General features: G+C 40.8%; 2 protein-coding genes across 2 annotated transcripts in view; one reads left to right on the top strand and one right to left on the bottom strand.

Annotated features, from left to right (window-relative positions):
* Nucleotides 1–4,982: 4,982 nt before the first annotated feature.
* RAD51C (RAD51 paralog C) lies at nucleotides 4,983–22,855 on the bottom strand. The gene is made up of 9 exons (XM_005142928.4): nucleotides 22,718–22,855; nucleotides 21,195–21,453; nucleotides 20,811–20,977; nucleotides 19,703–19,836; nucleotides 16,997–17,128; nucleotides 14,669–14,735; nucleotides 11,344–11,404; nucleotides 8,779–8,839; nucleotides 4,983–5,235 (listed from the first exon to the last, which is right to left on the bottom strand). Exons 1-9 carry the CDS (start codon nucleotides 22,833–22,835, stop codon nucleotides 5,134–5,136), a joined length of 1,101 nt encoding a protein of 366 aa, XP_005142985.2. The 5' UTR covers nucleotides 22,836–22,855; the 3' UTR covers nucleotides 4,983–5,133.
* Nucleotides 22,856–23,118: 263 nt separating this feature from the next.
* Nucleotides 23,119–24,580, top strand: part of TEX14 (testis expressed 14, intercellular bridge forming factor) — a 30,667-nt gene continuing 29,205 nt past the window's right edge. Inside the window, exons 1-2 of the mRNA XM_034068935.1 lie at nucleotides 23,119–23,194; nucleotides 23,581–23,734. Coding sequence (XP_033924826.1) covers nucleotides 23,599–23,734 — 136 coding nt within the window. The 5' untranslated portion in view covers nucleotides 23,119–23,194; nucleotides 23,581–23,598. The remainder of the gene's footprint in view (nucleotides 23,195–23,580; nucleotides 23,735–24,580) is intronic.

Genomic DNA, 24,580 nt, shown 5'->3' with positions numbered 1-24,580 from the left:
GGGCACAGACCTCCTGGATATCAGGAAACAACAGAGCTTGCTGGCAGTGCTACTGTGCCAGGCCTTCCTCTGTACTTTCCACTTTTGCAACACATTTCATCTGAGGCTGAAGTCCCACAGTACCATACTGTCTGAATGTAACACTATGGGAATTTCTGAACCTGCAGATCACTTGTGCTCACAGGAGGCAATACAAAGGGATGTACTGCTTCAATCCCATTTACATTCTGTCCTAGGGGTGTAACAGTGAGTGCATATTCTGTGCTTTTGAGGTGGAAGGTGAGGTTCATCCTACAATGAGAGCAAAATTTAAGGCAGGTGCCTAGTGGGATTGAAAATATATTGGTTCCTCCATGGATTTACTTTAAATGACTTGTTCATCATTTCACTGTAGATTAGATCCCTGAATCTGTGATATTCTGCTCCAGTCACAAGACCTTGAATTTTACAGGCATGTACTTAGAAATGTCTTTAAATTATCTTTTTTAAAATCAGTCACAGGAGTGCCAGAAAGCAACCACTGCTGTGTCTATTATTTTTGTAATATATGTGCTATAAGAGAACAGATAGAATAGAATGGTAGGATTCATAGAATTTGAAGTATGTATGCAGTGGGTGGACAGTCTCAAATGCTATGATTTAGCCACAGAAATTTTTGCTAATTGTAAAAAAAAAAAGACCTCTAAAGAGACACATTGGTGTGATGTATTCCTTAGCATTGACAGTCAAATGCATAGTAAGTTTATATAGCAAAAAAGGTGTTACAAATTATGATACAGTCTCATATTGACATCTAGACTTCAGAGGCATAATTTTCATGCTGAGGAGACTTGTTCTTGAGTCCAAAACATTTTATTTTATCAACAAAAAGAGTCACTAATGCAGATGTAACTGTGTTGCTAAGATTGCAGTGGTTCACACTAAATAAATTAGAGTATTAGAAGTACACGTGTCATAAATTTCAAATTCCAAAATAATGCAGTGTGAGATACCAAACTGAGCAAGTATTCAAACAGCATGTTTGAGAAAAGCATCCAGATGCAATTAGAAGCATTTATTGAGGTCTGTAGAGATTCGGTTTTGCTTTCCCATATACATCACTAGATGGTTTGTGTTTTAAATATTCTCCCTTCTTATTGTTTGGAACTGAAATGTATTTTTTTTTCTGGTATTGTGATGCTTCTCTGGCTTTATTTAAATCAATGACAAGTAATTCTTGTAATGAACAATATTAGCTATAATTCTTAAATCAATTAGTAAAATACATACATTTCTATGAATCCTTTCAGCATATAATCCAACATTTTTACTGGTTGTGCAGTGATTGAACTATTGCTTTTAATACTGTTTATTATTTCTACAGGTAAAGTTAAAACTGCATAAAGCTTAGACTTCAATAAATAGTGCATATTGCACAAATATTTCTTGCTTGTAGGAAGCAAGACAATATCTTACAATCTAACAGTGGGTGCATTTATGGGTGAAATTCAGTACTGGGACAGGGGCCAGTTCCCAGTGATTTCATTCTTCAGTATAGAACATTAATGCAGGATCTTGCAGTAGCCAAGGGAAGAAGCCAACTCTCCTGACCCTAATCATCCAAAATGACACTATGGCTGGAAGCCACAAGACATTGAGAACACAGCCTGGGGAGCCAGGGAGAGGGGAAGCCAAGGAGTAGGTAGCAGCTGGCACTGGTTCCTTGAGTCAAGAGGAGGACTGGTGCGGAGGAGGCCTGGGCAGGCTGCTTGGCGGCCCTAGGGCACTGCCAGCTCCAGCAGCCGGTGCCACATTTCCCTGCAGCCAGACTCCTGTGTGTATACTCTTAGCCAGGGCCCTTGCGTGTCAGCTGGTTTGGGAATTGCAGGTTAACTTCCCTGGTTCTCATCCCATAAAAAGAAGTATTATTTCCCCTATGTATTCTGTTGTAATATTTATATTGCTGCGATGTAAGTGCTTTATTTATTCCATTTCCCTCAAAGTACTCTTAGGACAAGAAAGCATCAAACCATATTTCAAAACTTCATCAAATGTATTTCATATAGAATTAGCCTGTGTTAAAACAGTATAATACAGCGTAATGTGCCTTTCTAAATAATTAGGATCCCAGGATGGTAAAGACAATCTGAGAAGCTGGAACATAATGACTTCTTTTTCCAACTTATGTATCTTCTTTAGTTCAGAAAAAGGATGGAGTTAAAAAGGCAGGCAGTAAGGATTTCACCTTTGTTGTTAATCCATGAAATACCTTAGAGTAATGATTCTAAGTTTAGTGCCCCCAAATAACTAAATTCAATAGAAAAATAAATGTTATATTTTAAATGTAGTTTTCTCAGCACTGTATTCAACATCCAGGTTAGCAGCTGAATTGCCTTCTGCATTAGCCAACAAGTTCTACAACAACAAGCCAACAATTGACTTCACTACAAGACTGTGATTGCAGAACTTGACCTTGGCTACATCATCTTATCTTATGTTAAGCTATTTCTTCTCCATGTTTTCTTAAATTTATTCTAGTTGGAAGCTAGTTGGTTTCTCAGTGTTTCATAATGGAAAAGGGGCAGAACACATAAAACCGGGAAGAAATAAATTGTTATTTTCCCTGTCCAAACTGAAGAGTTTCAAAGTATGGTTCTGGGCTTGAGAAGCAGTATACTGTGACCGCAGTGTTTTCCTGTTGGCGAGCCCTGTGGTAGATACTGTGTTCTTGTTGTGGTGACAAAGTAGGATCTTACACCACACGTAAATGTCATCCCTACAAAATGGAATAATTCTAAACTCAGCATGATAGTTAAAGCTTTTGGCTTTCAGAAAACTGGGACTTAAGCAGCAAATCAACCAACCTGTTTTATTTTTGACTCAGTTCTGTGACATTAGCTAGTCAGAATCTGACTTTCTGTGCAGCCATAGAATTCTCTCATTCCACTCACTGTTGCATACTGATGCTGTGAAATGTAACAGAGTTCCAGGCACACATAAGAAAATATCAACTTGCCATGGAAGATTTATTGTTTAGGCAACGGTCAAATTCTTCCTTTATACTCATTTCTAAGCCTGGAACAGCTTCCTTGTCTCCAGCAGATGAGAACAAAATCTGGCTCATTTAATCTAATTTTGTCTCAGCCAACAGATCTTTCTCTCTAGTTCTGGTCTGCAGAGCTGATTTTTTATTATAACTTCAATATAAAAAAAAATACATCTCAGCATAGAGAGCCTCCAGTGTCTCCTCTGGATGTTTTGTAACTCCCACTGTTCACCAGTAACTATACCATTTTTTTAGTTTGATAATGATGCCTGGAATACTGGAAGATGTAACATTCACTCAGCCAAAACGATTTATCTTGGTATAACAGGATCAGCATCTCAGCTGGGGCTTCTGGATGCTACTCTACTACGAATAAAATAAGAGAACAACAGTCAGCTGAAATTAATAGTATATTGGAGGCATGCCCTTACTCTCCTTACACATGGAAGAACGTGTTGAGGATATTTAATCAGAGCACAGTAAATGGAGAGAAATGGATTTTTCCATGAATATCAAACACGATGGAGAGCAGCTATCACTAGTAACCAGCAGTGCTTCTTAAAATCCTGCTACAACATTCTTAATGGATGGTTTTCCTTGTGGCTACGTAGGCATGTGTACTGTGCTAGCTCCCCCTTCTTGCACTGCAATACGTAGGAAGCTATTATTCCCAAATGGAGCGTTTGCTGACATCACATGCGGTAGGATCCTTTTGTTTGCCTGTGTCTCCTGCATTGAAATGTTTGTCTGAGTCACAAATCCCACTGCCTTTCTTCCTCTGTGTCATGCTTGCTTGAGAGCTTCCCCCTGACTCACAGGTTTGAAATTTTGACACAGCCTGGGTTGCTGCATGGCAGCTGAATACTTTTCCTTTTAATACTTTATTATGTAATTTATATCTAACCACTATAATGATCCAGAAATCACTGCCACTTTTTTTTTTGCAGCTTTTTGAATAGACAGGTTTCATGACTCAGATTCAGCACTGAATTTTGTTTCAAAGCAAATGCAGCTTAGTGTTACTAAATTATAAATTAAAGATAGTGACTCCCACAACTTGAATTCTCCATTTAGCTTGCTGGCTGAGTTTCCTCAGCAATAACATTATCGAGCACTATGCCAGAAAGGGGTCGTATGTGTGCATGTGTACAGACAAACACCTCTCATAATTGAAGTAATTACTATTTCGCACTGCAGTACCTTTCCTTCCCTCTAATAATCTGATCGATTTGTTTTCTCTTACTAGAAAGGACAAAACTGTGCTGTATTTTCAATGTACATTCATTCCTTTATATGGTTTAGATTTGGGAGCTGCTAATCTATTGCTGGTGTCTAAGCAGTTTGGGTTTCCTCTTTATTAAAGCCATGAACAAAACAGATCCTGATTACAGCAGCTCACTGTGAATGCTTTGGTAAAGAATGAACATGGAAGTTAAGGGCTATGCTGCAGTTTGGTTCCAGCTTGATGGTGAAATATTTTTACTATGATAGAAGCAGAAAATTACTGTGCTGGATTAAATCTTTTGTCCTTCAGATCTAGTTTTTCATCTCTATTGTTGCCACAAAAGATAAACGAGAAGTTCAAAACAGTGCTTTGATTGTCCTTGATCAAGGACTTTGCGGCAGGTAAGGGCTAATGCCCCCATCTGGCACAGCTTTTAAGCATGTATTTATCTTAAAGCATCCATCAGCAGCTCCACTGCCTTTTGCCCTAGTCTGAGGCATGTGAACAGATTGCTACATGAAACCCTGTTAAAATTCAGATACAAAATGAGATGAGTGGTCAAGACCTATGTCATTAAATGTACTCTATGAGATGCTCACATTTCATTGCTTTTTTTACCCAGAGTAAAAAAACTTATATTCTCCATCTCCTCCTGCCCCCCCCCAGAAAAAAAAAGAGCTGAAGCCTCTTGTTATAGAAAACATAGAATTTTTATTATAAAATTATGCCATACACAAAGGTATTTCCTGCCACATAAATGTTAAAATAACATCCAGACCAGGAATTTAAGTTAGAGTCTCTCAGGCTACCTTTGGTTGCACATTGACTATGCAACTATTCTCCTGTAGCACACAGTTTTTAACATTCAACTTCTGAATCTCTATTACTTTTCCTCTTCTCTCCGTGGCCGTTTGCGAGGGTTCATTTCAGCACCTTCTGCATTTTGAGTGACAGCTGGAGGCTGCACGTCTCGGAAGCCATGAGACTGTGAGATATAAGCAAAATCATGTGATAACACTTCCATGGATATAAACCATGAGTAACCAGTTCCCAGAAGATCAGAATAAGTTATGATGTTGTCTTTTATTTTAGATGAGTGGCCACAGACCGTTTTTAGACCAGGCTAAGCTCAGAACAGCAAGTCTGTTAACACATGTGCCAACTAATAACTGAGTCTTACCATTTTATTTTCACCAACCAGGCTATTATTGTAATGTTATCACTGATAAACCCTATGGTTGTGTAACACTGCTTCTCTGGAAATTAAGTTGCCTATTTAAATAAATTAAAAGCCAGATTCTTCAGCCCTTATTCAAGCTTCCACAGAAGCAAGGAGATGACTGGATTAATTGCCTCAGTCATTTTCAGAAACAGAACTGTGAATTTCTAAAACCTAGGATATTTTTCTTTCATGTATCTACTTAATGAACTGAAAACATCAATGAGACATTGTAAGAGAACAGCATATTTGAAACAGTCTCTAGACTGCAAAGACTGTCCCAGCATAGTAATTTATGGGACAAAGTGGGATGAGAACCTTTAACTGCCAAAAACTAAATGTGGAAGTGAAAATGAGATGCTGCTACTCAGGAAAGAGCTTAAAGTGATCTATTTGGCTTAGTACCATTTGTATTTTCTGTTACTGTAGCTCACAATTTAATGATTTTTAAAGATTTTAAAATATATGGAAAAGCAGTTAGTTAATCGTGTCATCAATGCAGATGGAAATACTGAGATGGGATGTGAGGGCTGTGACTGTCCATCTTCCCATCGCCCAGCAAATGCTGTGCAGGGAGCACTGCTGACAGCACAATGATGACTCTCACTGCATTGCAGACTTAAGAGAGGAAAAGGGGTTAATCTGAAAAAGAAATTGTTTTGGGGATCCTAAATACTCAGGTAGAGACAAAGTGGGGATGACAGAATTTCATCTAAAGCTAACATTTTGTGTTGGTGCAGTGTGAAAAAGCAGGTAGAGTTACTATCAGATGTGTGACTTTCCTAAAACACAGTGTGTCCCACACTGAGATCAATCCAAAACAACACAAGAACCCAATCAAAATGTTTTGCTTAAGTCTCCTGTCTCTGTATTTCTATTTCCAAATGCTTCACCTCACGCAGCCTGCTAATTTTTCAAAGGAACAAACAGCAAGAGGTGCCACAAGGGCAGTATTTGTGCAGTCCCTCTGCTATTATAAGCAACTCAAGTGTTATTCTGAATAGCGTAATGGGGAATCTTCAAGTTTAGTGTTTCACTGCTGCTTGCATCTAATCTCTGCCATTTCCCTTAGGCACAAGGGTGGATCTGTAGCCAAGAATCCACTTAATCCAGCATGCTAGACTCACAGCAAAGGTATTCTAATGCTTATAAAGGCCAGAACATGATAAAGTAGACTGCTTAGTATGGATGTTTTGCTTTTAGTTAAAGGCATATACGTTCTGGAAAGAGTGCCTCAAAATTACAAGGGTTTTGTGTATATTTTGAAGTGGTTTATCTGTATATTTGTTAGTGAGTTTTAGATATCAACCATGTGGGTAATGGAACCAAGGACCTACAAAGCTCAGTCTTTAATATTTTCTGGCAACTACAGACTGCATCAAGATTAACAAAAGCAGATGGCTTTATTACTTGAGTGGTGTTCTCATTGCTAGTCTGGCAGACCCTCCATAGTTCAGGGAAATACTGGTTATTCCTGCTGAGAATATAGGTCCTAGGGCTCTATCTTTTATAGTGAAGTAATCGGGTCACAGTACCTGGGAAATTTAGGCGGATCAGATGATATAATTACTCCCTTGTGCATAAATCAATTTACATTTCTATACTCTGCATTTAAGAATGAATCCTTAACAGCCTGTGAAAGAAAATACTTCATCTGATACATGTTCCACAGCTTCCACACTTGCTCAGAGTGAACAGCCGGTTTGTCAATGGTACCGCAGTATCTAATTTGTCTAAGTCTAAGCATCTTTGAGGAAATAGGCTTGAGGAATTTATTATTTTTTTAATTATCTTTTTTTGTATGCTGGTTATACATAGATGTGCTAGATCAGATTTGGAAACATGGAACACGTATTTACATTCTCCAGTTTAAGCTGCGGAGATGGGAATGAGAAATGCTAACAGCAGGCTGTTACCATCAGGCCTGAATTTGAGGAGGAAAAAAAACCCAAGGGTAATACATTTCTTACTTCCAGAAACTGTCTGCTGAAGCAGCTCAACAGGATTAAGGTTAAAACACAGGGATAATCCTAAATTTTAACTGATCTTTGGTTAGCATACCCTCTCAACTGTTTTTCAAAATTGTGTGCATTTACACTGAAGAAGGGAGCATAGCTGTTTTATAATGCATATAAAACTGAAAGGAAAAGGCTATTAAACTGTCTAAGATAAAATCCATCTGTTCATCAGCTGGAGAGAAAGGGCTGAGCTCACATCACATGATCCAAACAACTTTGGGATGTGGTCCCACTTATCCTTCCAGTCCTTACAGGACATTTTAATGTATTTTTTTACATATATGTATATATTTGCAATATTTCTTCTGTCTAGGTGAATACATTCAGGACCGAAAAAGGAAAATACCTGTTCAACAGTTTGAAGATCTCATGGCAGCATTAAAATCTGCAGGAAGTGCTATGGCAACATGTTTCCATGAGGACACATGGCAAATAGGTATGGCATGTACCTATGTATCTGACATTCTGAGATGTAAGAGTTGAGTGGTGGGGCTGGATTTTTATTTTCTTTTTACCTAAATACAGCTTAGACTGTATGCAGACAGCTCATTAATATGTATCTAAGCACTCCACAAAAGAAAATAATCACAGGATTTAACTAGGGATGAATAAGAACTCCAGCCATAAGCTGGAAACTCCTCATATGACAGTGACAGAATAGAAAAACCTGTATATATCGGCTGGTCATAGTGTTACCGGTAGGATGGAGCTATGAAAGAAAAATACAACCCAGGTTATATCTGGCAATGCACTTAAAGCTGAGTTGTGGAAATACGTATGGCACAAAGTACTGGTGAAGCCTCTGGAATACCGTGTGTGATTCAGGTCACCTTTGCCTTAGAAACTCACCTGGAAGATGCAGAGAAGAGCCACTAAGGAAACAATAACGTACTGCCTGACTAGGGAGAAAGCAGCTTGGCTTGTCCAAGTCTCCCAAAATGAATGCTCAGTGAGTGTGTGGTTGTTCTGTGTAATTGCACTTAGGCCAACAGTTAACATCAGGGGGCAGATAAAACAAGCAGTATTAGCAGAAGAACAAATGGGGACAGGCTGCCTATAAATTTGATCTGGAAATCAAAGTGTTTTAATTCGAAGAGCACTAACATGCTGGGTCATTTTTCTAAAGAGAAAAGGTGCAAAATATTAATAAATCTGGAGACATCCCAGTATTACCAGTTATGTTCATAAGGGAACTGAAAAGCAACACTAAGAAAACATAATTCACAGATTTGTCTGTGTGTCTGAAAATTCCTTTACAGCTAGCAATTTCCAGCCCAAAAGGAATACTAACCGTGATGTGATATGGTACAGTTGACTCCTTCTGACTCGGTGATTTGTACAATGTTGCCAGCCTGGTTAAACAAAAAAACAACAGATAATTATGATTAGTGAATACAGTAATAAAAATTCCAAGTAGCCAAATGACTACACTCAAGTTTCCCCCACAAACATGGGGTACATGACCAGTGGAATTCTTATGTATGTATTTTCATATAGGTTATTTGAAGTGTGGATGCCAAATTCCCATCCTTACAGGACCCATCAGTTCAAATACAATGCAGACCTACTCAAACGAGTGATTAATTACTGTTGTTTCATCACAGGATTTCATCATATTTTTTGAAAAATATTCATTATGAAGTAATTCCAAATGCCACTTTCTTAAAATGCAAACAAACAAACAAGGTTTTGAGCACAATTCTTTCTTATTCTGTTAAGCAATCATTCGTTCATTGACATCTCAGAGTTGGGAGATACCCTCAAGAATTCATATTCTAGGGAGGTTTTTTTTCTAGAGATTTCCCAGGCCTGTCAATATAATCTAGTTGATGCAGAAGGAGCATAAGATGTTCTATTTCTAAGCCTGATCTTGCCACTGACATACAGCATAACCTTGAGAAAATAGTCTCCTTGTATTTCTCCTCTAACTCTTTGATTTTGTACATTTAGACTCTAAGCAATGCATCTTGATTTGTGGTAGCACTTAGCCCAATAAATGCCTGCTTTTAAGAAGACTGCACAGCAGCTCAAAAATAAGGCATTTTTCAACCAGTCCCAGGGCTGATGCTAGCCTAAACCATGCCCACCACCCTAAAACTCACACTTAGGTGAAGCCAGTATGGAAAGTGTTCTGCTCTCTGTATCAAGACACCCTGCCAAAGATCCCGTTAATTATTTTCAGGGGTTTTTTACCTCCCTGAGGTGCCATTCTATTAGAGAGCACGTAATTACAGCCTGAGGAACACTACTGCTTCATATTCGCTACACAGGGAATTCCTCAGAACATTCAAGGGGTGGGTTATACTTTACAAAATAGCCTAAATCTGAAGCTGCAGAAGCCAAACTTTCACAAGTGCTCAGCTGGAACTCTGCTGCATGCCTCTGACTCAACAGGATCTTACCTCACAGCAGTGAGACCCCTTATAATTAAGCTCTGCCATTTTCAGTAGTAGAGAGAAAGAGACAGGTATCATATTAGGCCAAAGCACAATTAATAAAGAAGGTGGCAATGGGACACTCAAATATCTTTGTGCCTCAATAGCTTAACATAAAAATAACAGGAAGCCCATGATGGATCATCAGGTATAGGTAGCTTGTGTGAAAAACGCAACAGAACGTAGCTATTGCACGCTTTTTACAGTTAGGCCACTTTCACTGGAATTGCTGTGCTTCTGCAGGGCCTGCTCCATATTAGCTACATGTTTAGAACAGTAAATAAAACACGTTTGTCTATCTTTAGCTCACTTCCTGAAACACATTATCTATGACCTTCCTAGCTGTTGGAGAAGAAAAAAACCTCCTTAGTTTTGATACATAAAATTAACTTTTGTTCACTCTGCAATCTTTGTGTTGATGCAACTTCTATCTTATAAAGGCTGTTAACTGATCAGTGATGTTAATTTAATTCCAACATAAACAGCCTGCTGTAATCATTCTGCATTTCCTTCAAACTTAGACTTTAAAAAACCAAAACTCCACAAGAAAGTGTCACTGCCTGTCTCTTTCAGGTTTAACAAGCCAAACTATGCACAAAAACATTCCGGCAGCATTTTTTGTTCACTGTTTGAAGAAGATTAGGGAATTGAAGCAAGACTTCATAATCCCAAGCTGCTGCACTGTGATACTACACACAAGACAAATTTAACTGACCAGGAAAGAGAAGTGAGCTTGCAATATACTGAGGAGGGAGAAAAAGAACCAGGAAACAGAACTTCATATGGTTTTTAGAAGGGTCATCCTCATTCCTCTGGGCTGCTAAAATCATCCTCTATAGCTCAGCTCTGAACTGGGAGTAAACGAAGCTCTTTTACTTCCTTCAGGTCATTGTAAATTGGAATCATCCTGCTACATTCAAAAGCAGAAAGGTTCAAAGGCTGCCACTAAGGCTCAGAGCTCAGCAAGCCTTTTCTGTCCTGAGAATTGCTACCTAGGTGGAAAGCTGCCTTTGGCATCTTTGGCTTTGTATTGACTGGGGCCTAAAAGGCCGAAGCAAATACATTCTACTCCCTGCTTACAAAATAGAGTAAAAAATTCTACTTAGGCAACAGATTCTCAATTCTTGTGTCTGAGCAGCTGCCATTAGGATGTTACAGTTTGATGAGACATAGCATCTTGTGAGAAAGAAAAGTACAGCACTGCAGCAAGCTGACCATGGTGAGAAGGAGGAGCATAACAGTTCAGCCCACGCTGTCTTAGGCTGAACTAGAAAGCTCTTCTTGAGCTGCAGTAGCCTGGAACATGGCAGAGCAAAGCCAGAAGTCAAGTTCAAATCCCTGCTTGGCCATTCAGAGAAGGATTCTCAAATATCACATTTGTCAGTGTTGTTATGTACTTCACTGCTTACATTTTCACTTACCTCTGACTGTTGTCCCAGTGAAAGATTAAGCGGACAGTAGCAGCATGTCCCCAGCTTTCTCCTGCGTGACACAAAATACAGGCCATTTTATTTATGCTCCTATAACAGCACCATCATCAGTAAATCAGACCAGTCTTCCAAAAAAACTCCATGATTAAACAGATATACACCTTTCTTGCAGTAATAAATCACATATTTTGTATCAATGTGCAAGGATTTCACAATTAGTTTACCAAGTACACTGAGACAAGGAATAACCTCTATACTCACAGTGTGTTTTATAGAAAGCTTGATGCAGTACTTCCATATTTGTAGAAAGATTTTCTATATAACTAATAAAGGACAGGTACTAGACAAGTCTTGAGAACAGACATAGCATTAAGAAAAGGTTTTTCTAATTACAACTGAAAGAACCTAGTTAAGTATGTCTAAATCCTACTTCAAAATTCTGATATTCTGCCTCTCAGGAATAATTATGAGCAAACATAAGTCCCTTTGGGATACAAGCTTTGGGAGAAAAGTCAATGATTATTAAAGTATTAAGGGCCCCTGAAGCAGTCTTCTGCTTCTGATAGCAAAATGCAAAAGAACACAACCAAATGCAAAAGGGAGGGGTGGAAAGCAAGAAGGAAGTTTGGACTGTTATCCTATTTCAGGGGAAATAGTTGTGTTGTTTCAGTTCACACCTGACCACGAGCTCAGTCAATTTATAGACAGTTTTATTGGGTGGTTTCCACTGTTTATCCCTGGAGACAGTCAGTAGTCCAAAGATGGACTGTATTTGAAACCAGTCATTTTGTTTCAGTGCTGCAAACCTCTCCTCTTCACCTCCATACAGCCCCATTAACTTCTGAATCACTTGTTGGTCTCCATCGTGTCACCAGCCCCACATGCCCTATGTGCTCTGGTGTTCACTACAGCACAGAGAAGACAAAAAATAAGACAAAAAATATGATTCAGCTGTAATGAAGACCTAGACCCTGTAGGTATCTTGCTAGACCTTGCTCCACTACATGTAAGTTGAGATTGAAGATTCTAGTCATCAGATATGGTTCTGAGTCAGAGATCAAAACACACTTTACAATGGGTACAAATTCCACACTAGAATGTTTCCAACTGTATCGAGTATGAAAGAAAAAGGCTACGGTAAAATGGGGTATTTCTGAGTTAAACTGGCTGCAGATTTATATTTGACCTCCTTTCTAAATATATCTAGCAGAAATGTCTAGGAACACCCAGCTTAGCTATTACTAGTGGGAAAGAAAGCTGTCCTCTTCATAAAGCTCTTGACTTAATACCTTGCAGCATCTGTGCCTTTTTTCCCCATAATTAAGAAGTTCCCTTCTGCCAAGATGCTGAACAAGAGTTCAGAGATTAATGCTCTTGTGAAATCTTAGGAAAGGCTGTTTAGGATAGGGGGAATATCTCTTAGCCTAAATATTTTAACAACTGGTGCAAAGTTTCACTTTTGCAGAGTACACACAACTCAATAATACTACATGTTTACTACACACCCATTCTGGTGAGAATCACAATCAGTTTATGGTCAGTGTGAGGTTATGTCGAATTAAATGTCTGTAAAAGAAAATACGCACAAGACAGTATGTGATATCTTTGAATTATAACCTACTCTGAATGTCTTCACATTCTTTACTATCCTCATGACTCCATAAACACAACACCTCTCAAACAACACTGGCTACTGAAATAAAAAGACAGAATCCATTAACTTTAATTGAGTTTGTAGCCAGAAAGGCTGCCAAAAATAATACATCCGAGAGCAAGAGGCAAAAACTATAAGAAGGGTCAGACACTAGAAGCTGGGTCTGTATCTGCATGCACAGCTCAAAATTCCACATTCATCACATTCCTGATGGAGACAGTCTGTATTTGTTCATTTTATCTTACATCTCTGCCAAATGGTTCAATGCCTGTACAGACACTGAGAATATCTTTGCCTTTGTATGTGTCCCTTCTCCCTCTGCTCTGGAACAAGGGAATCATTACTTAGTCCACAGAAACTGAAGCTGTGGACAGAGAATTTGTTGCCCTTTAAGTGTACCATAAAATAATACAAAGTTATGACCTGAAAGAAGATTTAAACACTGAGAATTCCTTAGTGTGTCAAAATCTCTACTTGAGAAGAACTGTTCTATTTTCCCCTGTGACTGCAGCAGAAGAATCTGTATGAGGTACTCAGCTCATTACAGGGCAAAATTGAGCAGCCTGTAAAAAACACTTAAACTCACTCTAGACAGGCTGTAGTTGAGGATCCCACACAGAACTTCTCTCTATGCTGTAACTGCACAGAGCACTGGGTAGGGAGCTCCAGCTATGCAGCAAATATGAAATGACTTTGCAAATAATTAATGGAACATGCTCGAGTGTAATGGCAAAATAAACAACTTAAACTGATTTGGAAAAGCAGTGGATGATTCTCAGGGAATTGAAGAAATTGCAGCATAGTTTGAAGTGTGCAACTATTAAGTTGTGTTATTCTATTAGTGCTTTAATCTGTTCATCACCACATTCCTGCTAGAGGTTTATTGCTCCCAGGTCCATACCTGCATTTTCTGTAAGATACTCACCAATTTCAGTCTAAATTACTTGATTTATCAGAGATTTACTTATTATTTAAATGGCTCAAATTTAACTGGGCCACTTTTGGCAGAAATGGCTTAGGAGACAATCAATAAACAGCTCAGCCAGCATATAGGATGCAGCAGTGACCTCAAGCAGGGGTAGTGGCCTCCTTAAGTTGACACAGCCACAGCTAGGATAAAGGTAACAGCCTAGGTCCTCAGGGGAAGGCTGCAGTACATTAGCTGCACTTCTGAAAACCTACTTACTCAGAGCTCTTAGTACCTAGTGCCTCCCCATAAAGGGTGATGCAGTCATCTTAAAGGAATGCTTATAGATTTAATAACAAGTTTAGTATTAACATTTTTGGTTTTTAAAAAGGAAGAAATACCCAATAATACTCTCAACCTGTGAGTTTCTGCAATCTGAAAATGTCATTACTTTAAAAAATATTTGAAATCCCTTTTAAAAAATCTAACCAGGATTCTGATCTTCATACCATGTTTGAGTTTAGAATAAAGTTTGATAGTTGCTGATTACACTCACAAAGCTGCCATAGGTAAGCACTACTGCAGAGTTCCACAAAACTAGCCCGAGACCCCTTTGGAATGACTTTCACTGTGGATTCTGCTACACTGCAGAAATTCAGCAAGAAATTTCGTTTACTCTGCACACGATGCCAAAAGAAAAAAAGTCATATATTTGAAGATTAACTCAGTTTTCAACTCAGAAACTAAATGCCTACCTAAAGCAGGTACCAATGTGGACTGGCTCTGTCCAATCCTTGTTGTCATTTGGTTTGTCAGAACTACCTAAGAGGAAACAGAAGCACATAAACAAGAAAATCTCCAGAAAATAAGCATACTGGTAGGAGGGAAGAGAGGCATTTTTCAAAGAGCTTTTAACAATAAAGTAGTTACTCAGGTGAAGATCCATGTTAGCAAGAAGAAACTGTAAAGGTGCCTCATCTTCTCAATAGCCAAAACAAAATAATAGAACCCTGAAAATGTATTTTCCATTTGCATGGAAGGTAGATTTCATTCATTCAAGACTTTAAAGAAACCTAAATTTCTCCCTCCCCAAGGGATGCAAATTGTATATTCCACTTTATTTGTACTAAATACTGTTTGGATCTGTATTCAGGTGCACACGACTTGCACCAGCCCTCTGTAAAGTGACAGTTTTCAGTCACTGGCATTAATGAATTTGGTGCTGCTGCTCAAAACATGCATAAGCCTAGTGATTAACAGAATTTCTGTGCCTTGTCTTCTAAAAATGCGCAAGTGGGTACAATACAAAGCAGAATGAAAAGTGAACAGACAGAGCGGGGGAGTGTTTTCGCAGCACAAATCACTTGTAGGAGGTTCACAGACAGTCTAGGTTAGATCCCTGGTAGAAGTGGGGGTGGGTGAGACAGAAAAGAGCCAGGAATATTAATTGCAAAGTTCATTAAAAATGAAAAATAAAAAATTGTATCTATGTTAAACCTATGGGGTTTTCATTGTTTGACATGCTTGTACAGTTCTTGCTTGAACAGTTAAAGTGTGCTAGAGCAAGCAACTCCACTAAGCACAGAGGGCACACACCAAAACATTTACATAGCTGACATCCTCAAGGCATATACTGTGTATTTTAGAAAAGTAACTCATCATATGTGGATGGTAACAACCCTAAAGAGGCTCCCTGTTTCACTGGAGCTGGAGAAGACCTGCTTTGGACATCGTAGCACAACCCACTGAGTTCAGCTTCAGAAACTAAATGAACTTCCTACCATATTAGAGCATTCAGTCTGCCCAGCTTTGCTGCCCAAGGAGCAATCTCTGGCACGCAGCTGAATTTAGACTGCTTGCAAGCTACATGGAACTAACTCAAAAACTAACAGGAGGGCCACTCGGAGCTAAATCATTTCTGAAGCTCTGTGTTTACTGCTTCTGTAGCAAGTGTTTATTCAGCAAGTGCTTGTACTAAACTGCTCACTTGTTCAATAGAAAGAAGTGACATATGTGCCCCTTGACCAAAGAAAAACAGGCTGTACAATGACAACTGCTCTTGTTCAAGGTCACCAGGTACCAAATTTATGAGTGAAAGCACTCAGTAAACTGGAGGCTGTGCAAAATCAAGCAGTCATAAAACATTCCCTTCCCTTGGTACCCACACCAGCAAGAAGCTTCATATGTCATTTCAGGATGACAGAGAGGGTATGCTTTCAGCAGCAAGCCCAATTGTTTCAGCAGGGCGGAATGCAGAGCTGTGTTCCTAGCCTTCCTGCAGCTATCAAAGGAAGCACAAGGGGAGGCTTATTTTTAGCAGTGAGGAACAAAACCCGTTTGCACTGGAGTTGTGGGTGACAAGGTTGCAAGTCACCTGGAAAGAATTGCAGGCACAAGTACCATTTTGAGATGGTTTAAGCTCCAATTCCTGAACAATGCTTTTCCTACTGTCTGGGGCTTGCCGAAACAACTTCTGGAACAGATGTAGCTTCTGAGTGCCATCTGCTGGCTACGGGGCTGCAGATTTGCTGGCCTCCATCTTGGCGTAAATGACATAGAAACAATGCCCAGGAAGGAAGCTCTGAGTTTCCATAGATGCCAGAAGAGCAAACCAAACCAGCAGATAAAGTGCTTTTCTTCCCTAAGAACAGTTCCTCCACTAAGACTAGTTTATTTTTAAACAAAGAGTTGACAGTATTTGGAACTGCCAAATACTCTGATGTATTTTATGTGTGTGCTCTGTAGGTAAAACATCACCAAAGTCACTCCTTGTCCAACCAAATCATTAAAAAGGTTATGTGAAACAGCATGATAGATTGATATGCTACCATTTAATTAAGATCCACAGGATGCTTTTAATGCAGATTTTACTTATTCTGGCAAGTCTAGGAAATTTCCACCCAAATTGTTTTGCCTGTGCCCTCCCCCCCCCCAGTTTACTAACCAAACTGGCAAACATGGATGTAGAGGGCATTCTTGCAGTTTTATTTTGCTATTTCCAGCAAATCGCATTTGCTTCATTCTTTGTAATGCGTTTATTCTGAAGTAGCATCTTTTCTGATCTAAATCTGCCCCAGACTTACCGCTGACTTATGATCATTTGCTACGATGATCAGCTGCTGCGCCAGACCATTCAAAAGCCTTGTCCGAAGTGAGAGGTCTTCAAATTCATGGCGAAAAGGAAATGCAATTCCATCAACTACCACCAGTCGGACCTAAATGTGGAAGAAAAGGAGAACTGCCATTATTATCCTACAAGCAAATGACAAAAAGCAGCAAGACATCTTTTTAAGTGCACTGGAATGTTTTGTATAAGGTGATGACAATCTTATTTCATACTCAGATGTGCATAAGAGCATAACACCTATTGTCTCTAGATACATATTGGGAACAATCAACACTCCATAAGAGTGCAGGGTAAAGAGCTCCAAGTTTTGAACACACTAGGACACTTGCTAAGTGCAGTACTGCTTTATTCAGAGATACTAGCTCAGACCATAGCTGCACTAGCTTAAACAAAATGCTGCATTAAGATCTCCCATTAGTTAAGGCAGCACAGAGCTCTTTCCAGTTCCAGAGCTCACTCACTTCGAGCTGACTTCTCTGGAGCACCCCATACAGAATACAAAATAATAAACCTGGACCTAAAGCCTTGCAGAAGAGGAGCTGGAGAAAAATAAATTGTTAAACATCAGGGCTGTACTCTGATCAGCTCTCCATGAACACTAATTTATTTCACCTTTTCCCTCAAAAAATAAATCCTAACAAGATTAGAACACATGCTGTCTGTAGTCACTGTTAAGATAGATCACTGATACAAACTCAGATGAGTTATCTTAGTAACATGGAGTTGAACTGGTGCATGAAGGTATTCCAGACACTGTGCAATGCAGCTGAATATCTATCTTGCCTGAAGATGTTTGCTTTGCTGAACTATTTCTTTTGTAGCAATCATTAGCTGAAGCTTGAACACAATGCTGCTGCTGGCCCATCACCCTCAAGACACTATATAAACATTAGTCAGGGACTTTGATTTATTCTAACTTCATTTGCTGTGGCTGTTCTGATGACCCAGGTTTGTCTGAAATACAGAAGGGAAATGGATGGTTTTACAGCATCTGCATGTTCAGATGTCACTCAAATCCTAGGTATCTACAAGCCCTTACATTAATGCACAAGATAACAAATTGGAAACAACAGAAGAAAATGGATTGTCTCTATTATAGATTTAACTCATTACTGGGAAGTTGCTTTGTGACTGGAACATGTAAGCCTGCAGCAAACATCACTCCGTGAAATGACCCTGAACCTCCAAATGAAAAATATAAATTACTTGTGCTAGAATGGAACATATACATACATATAAATTGCCTATCGGATTAATATGTCCAAGTAAGATGCAATTTAGTTTATTTTCTTGCAGTTGTACTTCCTATAAAATAGCAAACAAATAGACTTAAACTATTCTAACACAGGCTGTATAGAGAAAGCTTGGTAACAAATGCCTTTGCCATGCCAGAGCATCTCTACTAGACCTTAAAGAACTAGATTTATTACGGCAAGAATATTTTCTAACATAGCCTTTTTCATATTACTGGCCTCTCTCATATTCTTACCAAGATCTCAAACTAATTCCTGTTTCCAAGTGACACTCTACAACTAGGTCTCTCTAAAAAATACCTAAAATCTGTAGGTTTCTGTGGTCCCAGTCTCAGCTGCAGGTCTGCACACTGGGATCAGACTAATTTTAATGAGAGCTGGACTGCAATGAGCAATCTGTCAAGTCACTTATAGCCTATCCAAGGAATCATTAGAAGGTCTTACGGTTCTCCTGCAACCTTCAGTAGTATTTCAGGCTCCAGGCCAAGCACAGATAATCAGCACAGATGGTACCAGAGAACTGCAGCCCAATGCAACTGTGCTAATGAAGCCATGTACTTTCCACAAGAGCAAACATAACAGGGCACCGTTAGTACCTGGCAGAGAAAGGGAAATACCAGACTACACTAAGCAAAAGTAAGACTCCCATCTGTGCTTTCAAGAACATAACAGCTTCCAAAAACTGAAATTACATACAAAAGACAATCTAACTAAACAACACTGATTTGTGCTCCATTAGAATGGGGTATACTTCATCTTTCCCAAATCCTGTTAGTGATCTGCTGTGTAGAACCTAGAAATCTGGAAGAAAGGTGCTGAAAATCTGCCCTACAATAGTATTTCACTAAAACACTTTGAACTAGGAAACTTTTTGGCTGTAGTCCACCCAAGAGTCAAGCTGCAGGCTCTGGCTGCTTGAAGCAACAGAAGTGTGGGAAAGAAGTGTCACTTTGTCTATGTCAGGATGGTACAGAATATCTCAGTGATCTTCTATGACAAAAGTGAGTGGCAAGACTTTCTGATCCCCCTGCATCATGGTCATCACACATACACCTGGCTGAGAGACTCTTCTGTAAAGCAGTTTTGTAATGATTCAGAACTCAGTGCTCATAGAAACAAAACAACATGTGGCAACTTAGGTCCAGTATCCTCACTTCAAAGTGGAGATTCAGAATGATGGCAGCAGTGGTAGCAAAAGCAAATTGCTTTAGTAATTGGGATGGGAATGACAAAGCAAGCAAGCAGCCAAGCTTACATTTGTACTCCACCATCAGCCAATACGTTAGTGCCAAGCTGACAAGGTACCAAGGCGTTACTCATGTTATTCTTACTATAACAGCTGAGCAACCTTGAAAATCCTTAGTGTGAAGATGAGTGGTATCTTCCCCTAAGTCTGCAATAATCCTTACCTTTGAGTGCTCTGAAAGAAAGTCTGGGAGGAGGTAGACCTGTGCAAGAAGCTCTATGTAGTCACGGCAACGAAAGCAATATATGTGAGAAAGGATACTTTCAACAGAGAAAGTCTCCAAAGCTTTTAGTTGATCTGAGAACAGATAAACAGATGAGTAAATGAGTCAGAAGTCTGTAATAGCATATTGCTACTTTCATCATTCTACCAAATGATGCCCTCCACATATAGCAACAGCAGAACCCCCGGAAACAGAAACAGTCAAGGTACAGAGTGTGGGAAACATACCTTCCATCTGGCTTGAAAGTCAAGAAGTGGTGAGCAGATGCTATCTCAGCATTCGCACACAGATACACCGGAGCCTCCAAGGGAGTGCTCCAAAAATGAAAAATCTACTTCTGAAAAAAGAACTTTTCCAGTTAATCATTTTCAAGCCAGATCACTACCAGAGGACAACACTGACTATTAATCATCTGTTGTTTCGTGTACAGGTAGTAGCTCATTTAATATGGTGTCCATTCACCACTGTTCAAAAAGAAGTTTGCTACATAAGATACTCGTAAGAGTAACATGACAGTTGTGTCAGTATCCCCAACACACTGAAGAGTTCTAGAATTCTAGAACTACTTTTCATTGAATGCAACTTGGCTATACTGACGGAGGCTATATATGAAGGAGGGGAACTCCAGCTAGTTTTACAGTATGGGGCTTCAGCAGCAACACTGCCTTAAGAAACTCTGTTGTTCCTATTCCCTTTCCCCAGCTGCTGTTCCTGTCCCACATTACCCCTCAGTTCTGCTAACAAAATTGTGTTTTGCTGTGAATTCACTCATTGAAGTGCTAAAAAAAAAAGAGGGGCAAACCCCCCTCCAAACTGTCACGTAGAAGAAGAATTATTCTTAAAGTGGATCAGCTCAGTCTATAGCATGGGCTCCACATGCTGACGCTGTTCAGGGTATGATGCTTTTTTTCAGGTAGAAATTAAAGACTGGCGGAAAGAACTTGTGGAGCCAGCACTGCTTCTGAAATGGCAGAACTGCAGCCCAGGAGACACTCATCTCACTCTGATCCCAGTCTATGAGGCAGAAAGAAATGACTTAGCAACGTACCTTCTTCTTGATGAGCTTCAGCAATAAGGTGGCAATGCTGTACACAGGCAGCTGCAATATCCACTACTCTGTCTACTATAAAACTTCCTTCGGTATCAATGAACACGGCTTCTCCAGCTACACCTCCAAAGCATTCTGGGATCTGTACGTCTACTGCCAACTGCATACTGCCAGGGAAAACAGAAAAACCAGATAAATATCCACGTCACAAAGCTCTCCCCTCCCAACTCCTAAAGTGACATTTTTGCTGAGGAATACATGGAGCAGGAAGCACTACAACCATTATCATGATTTATAATGCTGTAGAAGAATCAGAGATTGACAACAAGAAAAATAATCTCTTCATAATTAAAGAAACCCAAAGGTAAACTAAAAATGAAATACCATAGCTGTGTTTTCCCAACACCAGGTGCTCCACAGACCTCAGTGATTTTGGTTAGCTGCACACCACCTCCTAGAATATTGTCTAGTGCTGAACAAAAGGTGATGATGAAACCCTGGGCTTGCTCTTCTTCCAGAAGTTCCAGGGCTGTGCACTTTCGGGAGGCACCTGATCTTGCAGTGGTCCTTGTTGCATCCCCATGACATTCCTGCCTCACAACCTGTAACACTTCCAGGGCCTCTTCCTTGGAGATTCCAATTTCTAGAAAAGTCAAAAGCATGAAACGCTACCTTATTTTTATAAATAGTGATTTATTGAAAGTACAAAGAGATAATTCAACTTGACAGAAACTGAACGTTCTGCAGTGTAACACAAAATATTAATCCTTTTAGTACAGGGATGCACACAGCTTGCCAACATCTCTGGAACTAATTATATGGTTTTCAAAAGAGCTCAGCAACGATGGCCTGTGTTCAAAATTCAGGTGCCAGTAAGCTGCCTGCAAATAAGAAAAATAATCAAAACTGCTGTTCACAACATGAATGAGATTTGACAGATCAGTTCACCTCTTCTGCATGGAATGCGCTATCATATTCATTTAATTTCAAGCAAATAAGGTTCTGGAAAAGAAGTCAGGCTGCAGACTGGTAAGTGACAAGGACAGCTACTGATTGGGCTCTGAATTCTCGGGGTATTCCAGGGCTGAATACCTAATGCATCACTTGTAGATTTGAAACACACACCCAGTAACAAAGATGAGGCACCTGCAAACACCTCTGTGTGTCTGCCTTTACAGATTTACATCAGCTTTATATCTGTCAGACTCTAGCTACTTCACTTTGATCTTCAAGGCAAAACTATTACTACATCTTATTATAGATAATAAAACTATCATTAAATGTTTCTTAGAAATCTTATTTTAACTTCTTGAAAAAGGTGACTTTCTGACTGCATGGAAGTTTACTTTAAAGAACATACAGATGGGGAAAGAAGAGGAATGAGAAAGAATCCTGTGTTTTTTCCCTTTTTTGCATCTCATTGACACCCATCACTCAGTGCAAGAAGAATCGTTTATCAGAATAATCGTTTTTTGTCTGTTTCCCTGCTCAGGCAAACCTGAAACCCAGGAAAGGTTTAACTGTCCATTCGTCCAGGCTCACTGAGGTCTCAGGCTTCTCAGGGGAGCTTCCCAGAGCCGAGCCACGGCCCTTCTGTATGGATCAAGCCCATCACCTGCCTGAGCTGCTCGGTGTACACTAATCACACAGGATCATGGAATGGTTTCAGTTGGAATGCACCCTAAAGCTCATCCAGTCCCAACCCCCTGATACAGGCAGGGACCCCTTCCAGCTTGCTCCAACCCCTGTGTCCAGCCTGGCCTTGAGCACTGCCAGCGACGGGGTTCGCTCCGGTAAGGTTAAACCTGCCGACACCCCCCCGCACCGGTCAGCTGCAGCGGAAAGGGAAGGGCTGCGGGACACCTCGCAGGGCGGGAGGCGGAAGGGAAGCCGGTCCCACCCGGTACCTTTGCTCAGCCCGCAGGGGCCGGTCTCCAGCAGCTCCTGCACGCTCTGGAAGCCGGCACTGACGAGCCGGGCCCGCACCGCCGGGGCCAGCGGCAGACTGCCCACATCGCGCTGCATGGCGCGGCCCCGCTAGGCCACCACAGCCCCCGCCCACCACCGGCGGCGGCGAGGCCGGCGGCCGCCGCGCATGCGTGGTGCGTGAGGCTGTGGGCGCGTGCCGCGGCCGTTGGGGGGTGTCGGTGAGGTGATGAGGTGGGCTGGGGCCGCGGTTGGGCCAAACGGCTGCCGGAACGGCGCTGGCTTTGTCCTGCCATTGTCAGAGGGTGACACACCTGGTAGGCGTCAGCGGTGCTTGGCACACCCTGGTTGTCACCTCTCGCTTTTCCTCTTTAGGGTGGTGTTTCTGCATGGCCAGGCTGGTCCCACAAGTACCCCTTCATCAGCAATCACAGGCCGGCCTTACCTCAGAGCATAAGGTAGGGGAGGTGCTTTCACCTTTCATCTTGGGATTTGTCTGGAGGAAACAGCCAGAACTGACTTTGCAGCTCCTAGAATCATAGAATCAATTGGGTTGGAAAAGACCTTGCAGATCAGGAAGTCCAACTGCTGCCCCAGGACTGCCAGGTCCACCACTAAAACATGTCAATAAGGGCCTCCTCTATATGGCTTCCGGGGAACGTGGAACAGGGAACACAGGCACTTCCAAAATAGTAATTCCACCACTGCCCTAAGCAATCCTGTTCCAATGTCTGTCCACCTTCAGTGAAGACCTGAAGGGTCTGGGGAAAAAAAATAATATACATATATATATATTTGAGCTATGGCACCTTGCAGCTTCATTAATTTTCATACTTTTTCCTAGTTCTGTTGAGAAAAGAAGATGGCTCACACTGTCCCTCTGCCCATGCCCTGCCCTACCCAGCTTGGCAGCATCATAGGTGACTCCCTGGAAGCTCAGCTGCACAAGTGTGTCAGGCAAGGAAACTCTGCGAGAGTAAAGAAGCTACTGAAACAAGGTAAAAGGGAAGTTTAGACGAGCACTGGCAGAAGAGTTTTACTTTGTGCTGTATGCATAGATTTGGGGTGAAAAATAGCACACTGTACAGTGCAGTTTTCTGGATGGAATTTATTTACATAATGATACATAGTAGGCCTTTTGGGGAAATTGGCACTAATTGAATTAAGAATGTAAATATATTGTAAATATATTGAAAATATATTTAAATACAGATTTAAAACATGTAATTTTTAGAACATGTAAATAAGTATGAAAATAACTTGAGAAGAAAATTAAGCATTTAGTTGTGAGGTGCTTGTAAAGGAATTGGCTCCGTATTGTAAAACTAGAACTCTTAAAAGTCACCTTTAGCAATAGTCTCTTTAAATCAGATTTTAACCTTAATTCTGATAGACAAATGCTTCAGGTGTGGTTTAGACGTTGGCATTTTTGACACATGGATTTTTAACTACACAAGAGGTGGGACTTGTGTAAACGCTACAGATCTGTTTGATTTTCACTCCCCAACGGCCACAGCGGTCGGTACAGCGGAGAAATGAGCGGGAGCAACACCCCACCACAGAAACTGATGCGAACCATTCCGCGCTGCGCGGCTGCGCACCTGAAAGCCGCGCCTGCGTCACTGCCAGCGCGCGTCTGATTGGTCCTCTCAGGCAGATGATGCAAATGAGGAACCGGGGCACGATTTCCTCCACGCGCGGCAGTGCCGGGGGTCCCGGGCCGGGCCTGGGGGTTGCGGGATGCGGTTCCCCGGAGGCGGGGCTCTGCGGGTCGGTGCCGGTTCCCGTAGGTGTCGGTCGGTGTCGGGTGTCCATGTGGTGGAGGGCGGTGCGCGGCGGTGGGG

Source organism: Melopsittacus undulatus, chromosome 13 (genome assembly GCF_012275295.1).
Source record: "Melopsittacus undulatus isolate bMelUnd1 chromosome 13, bMelUnd1.mat.Z, whole genome shotgun sequence".
NCBI classification, from domain to species: Eukaryota; Metazoa; Chordata; class Aves; order Psittaciformes; family Psittaculidae; genus Melopsittacus; species Melopsittacus undulatus.
Note: the sequence above shows the minus strand (reverse complement) of the source record. Positions and strands in the feature narration are given on the sequence as shown.

Excerpts from the sequence above, each read along its gene's own strand:
- RAD51C (XM_005142928.4), bottom strand. The coding sequence starts at position 22,835 with ATGCAGCGCGATGTGGGCAGTCTGCCGCTGGCCCCGGCGGTGCGGGCC. Across the intron at positions 20,978-21,194 it reads GTTGGGAAAACACAGCTATG|TATGCAGTTGGCAGTAGACG; the intron begins GTATTTCATTTT and ends TTTCCCTGGCAG. Across the intron at positions 14,736-16,996 it reads CAAATGATCATAAGTCAGCG|GTAGTTCTGACAAACCAAAT; the intron begins GTAAGTCTGGGG and ends GTTTCCTCTTAG.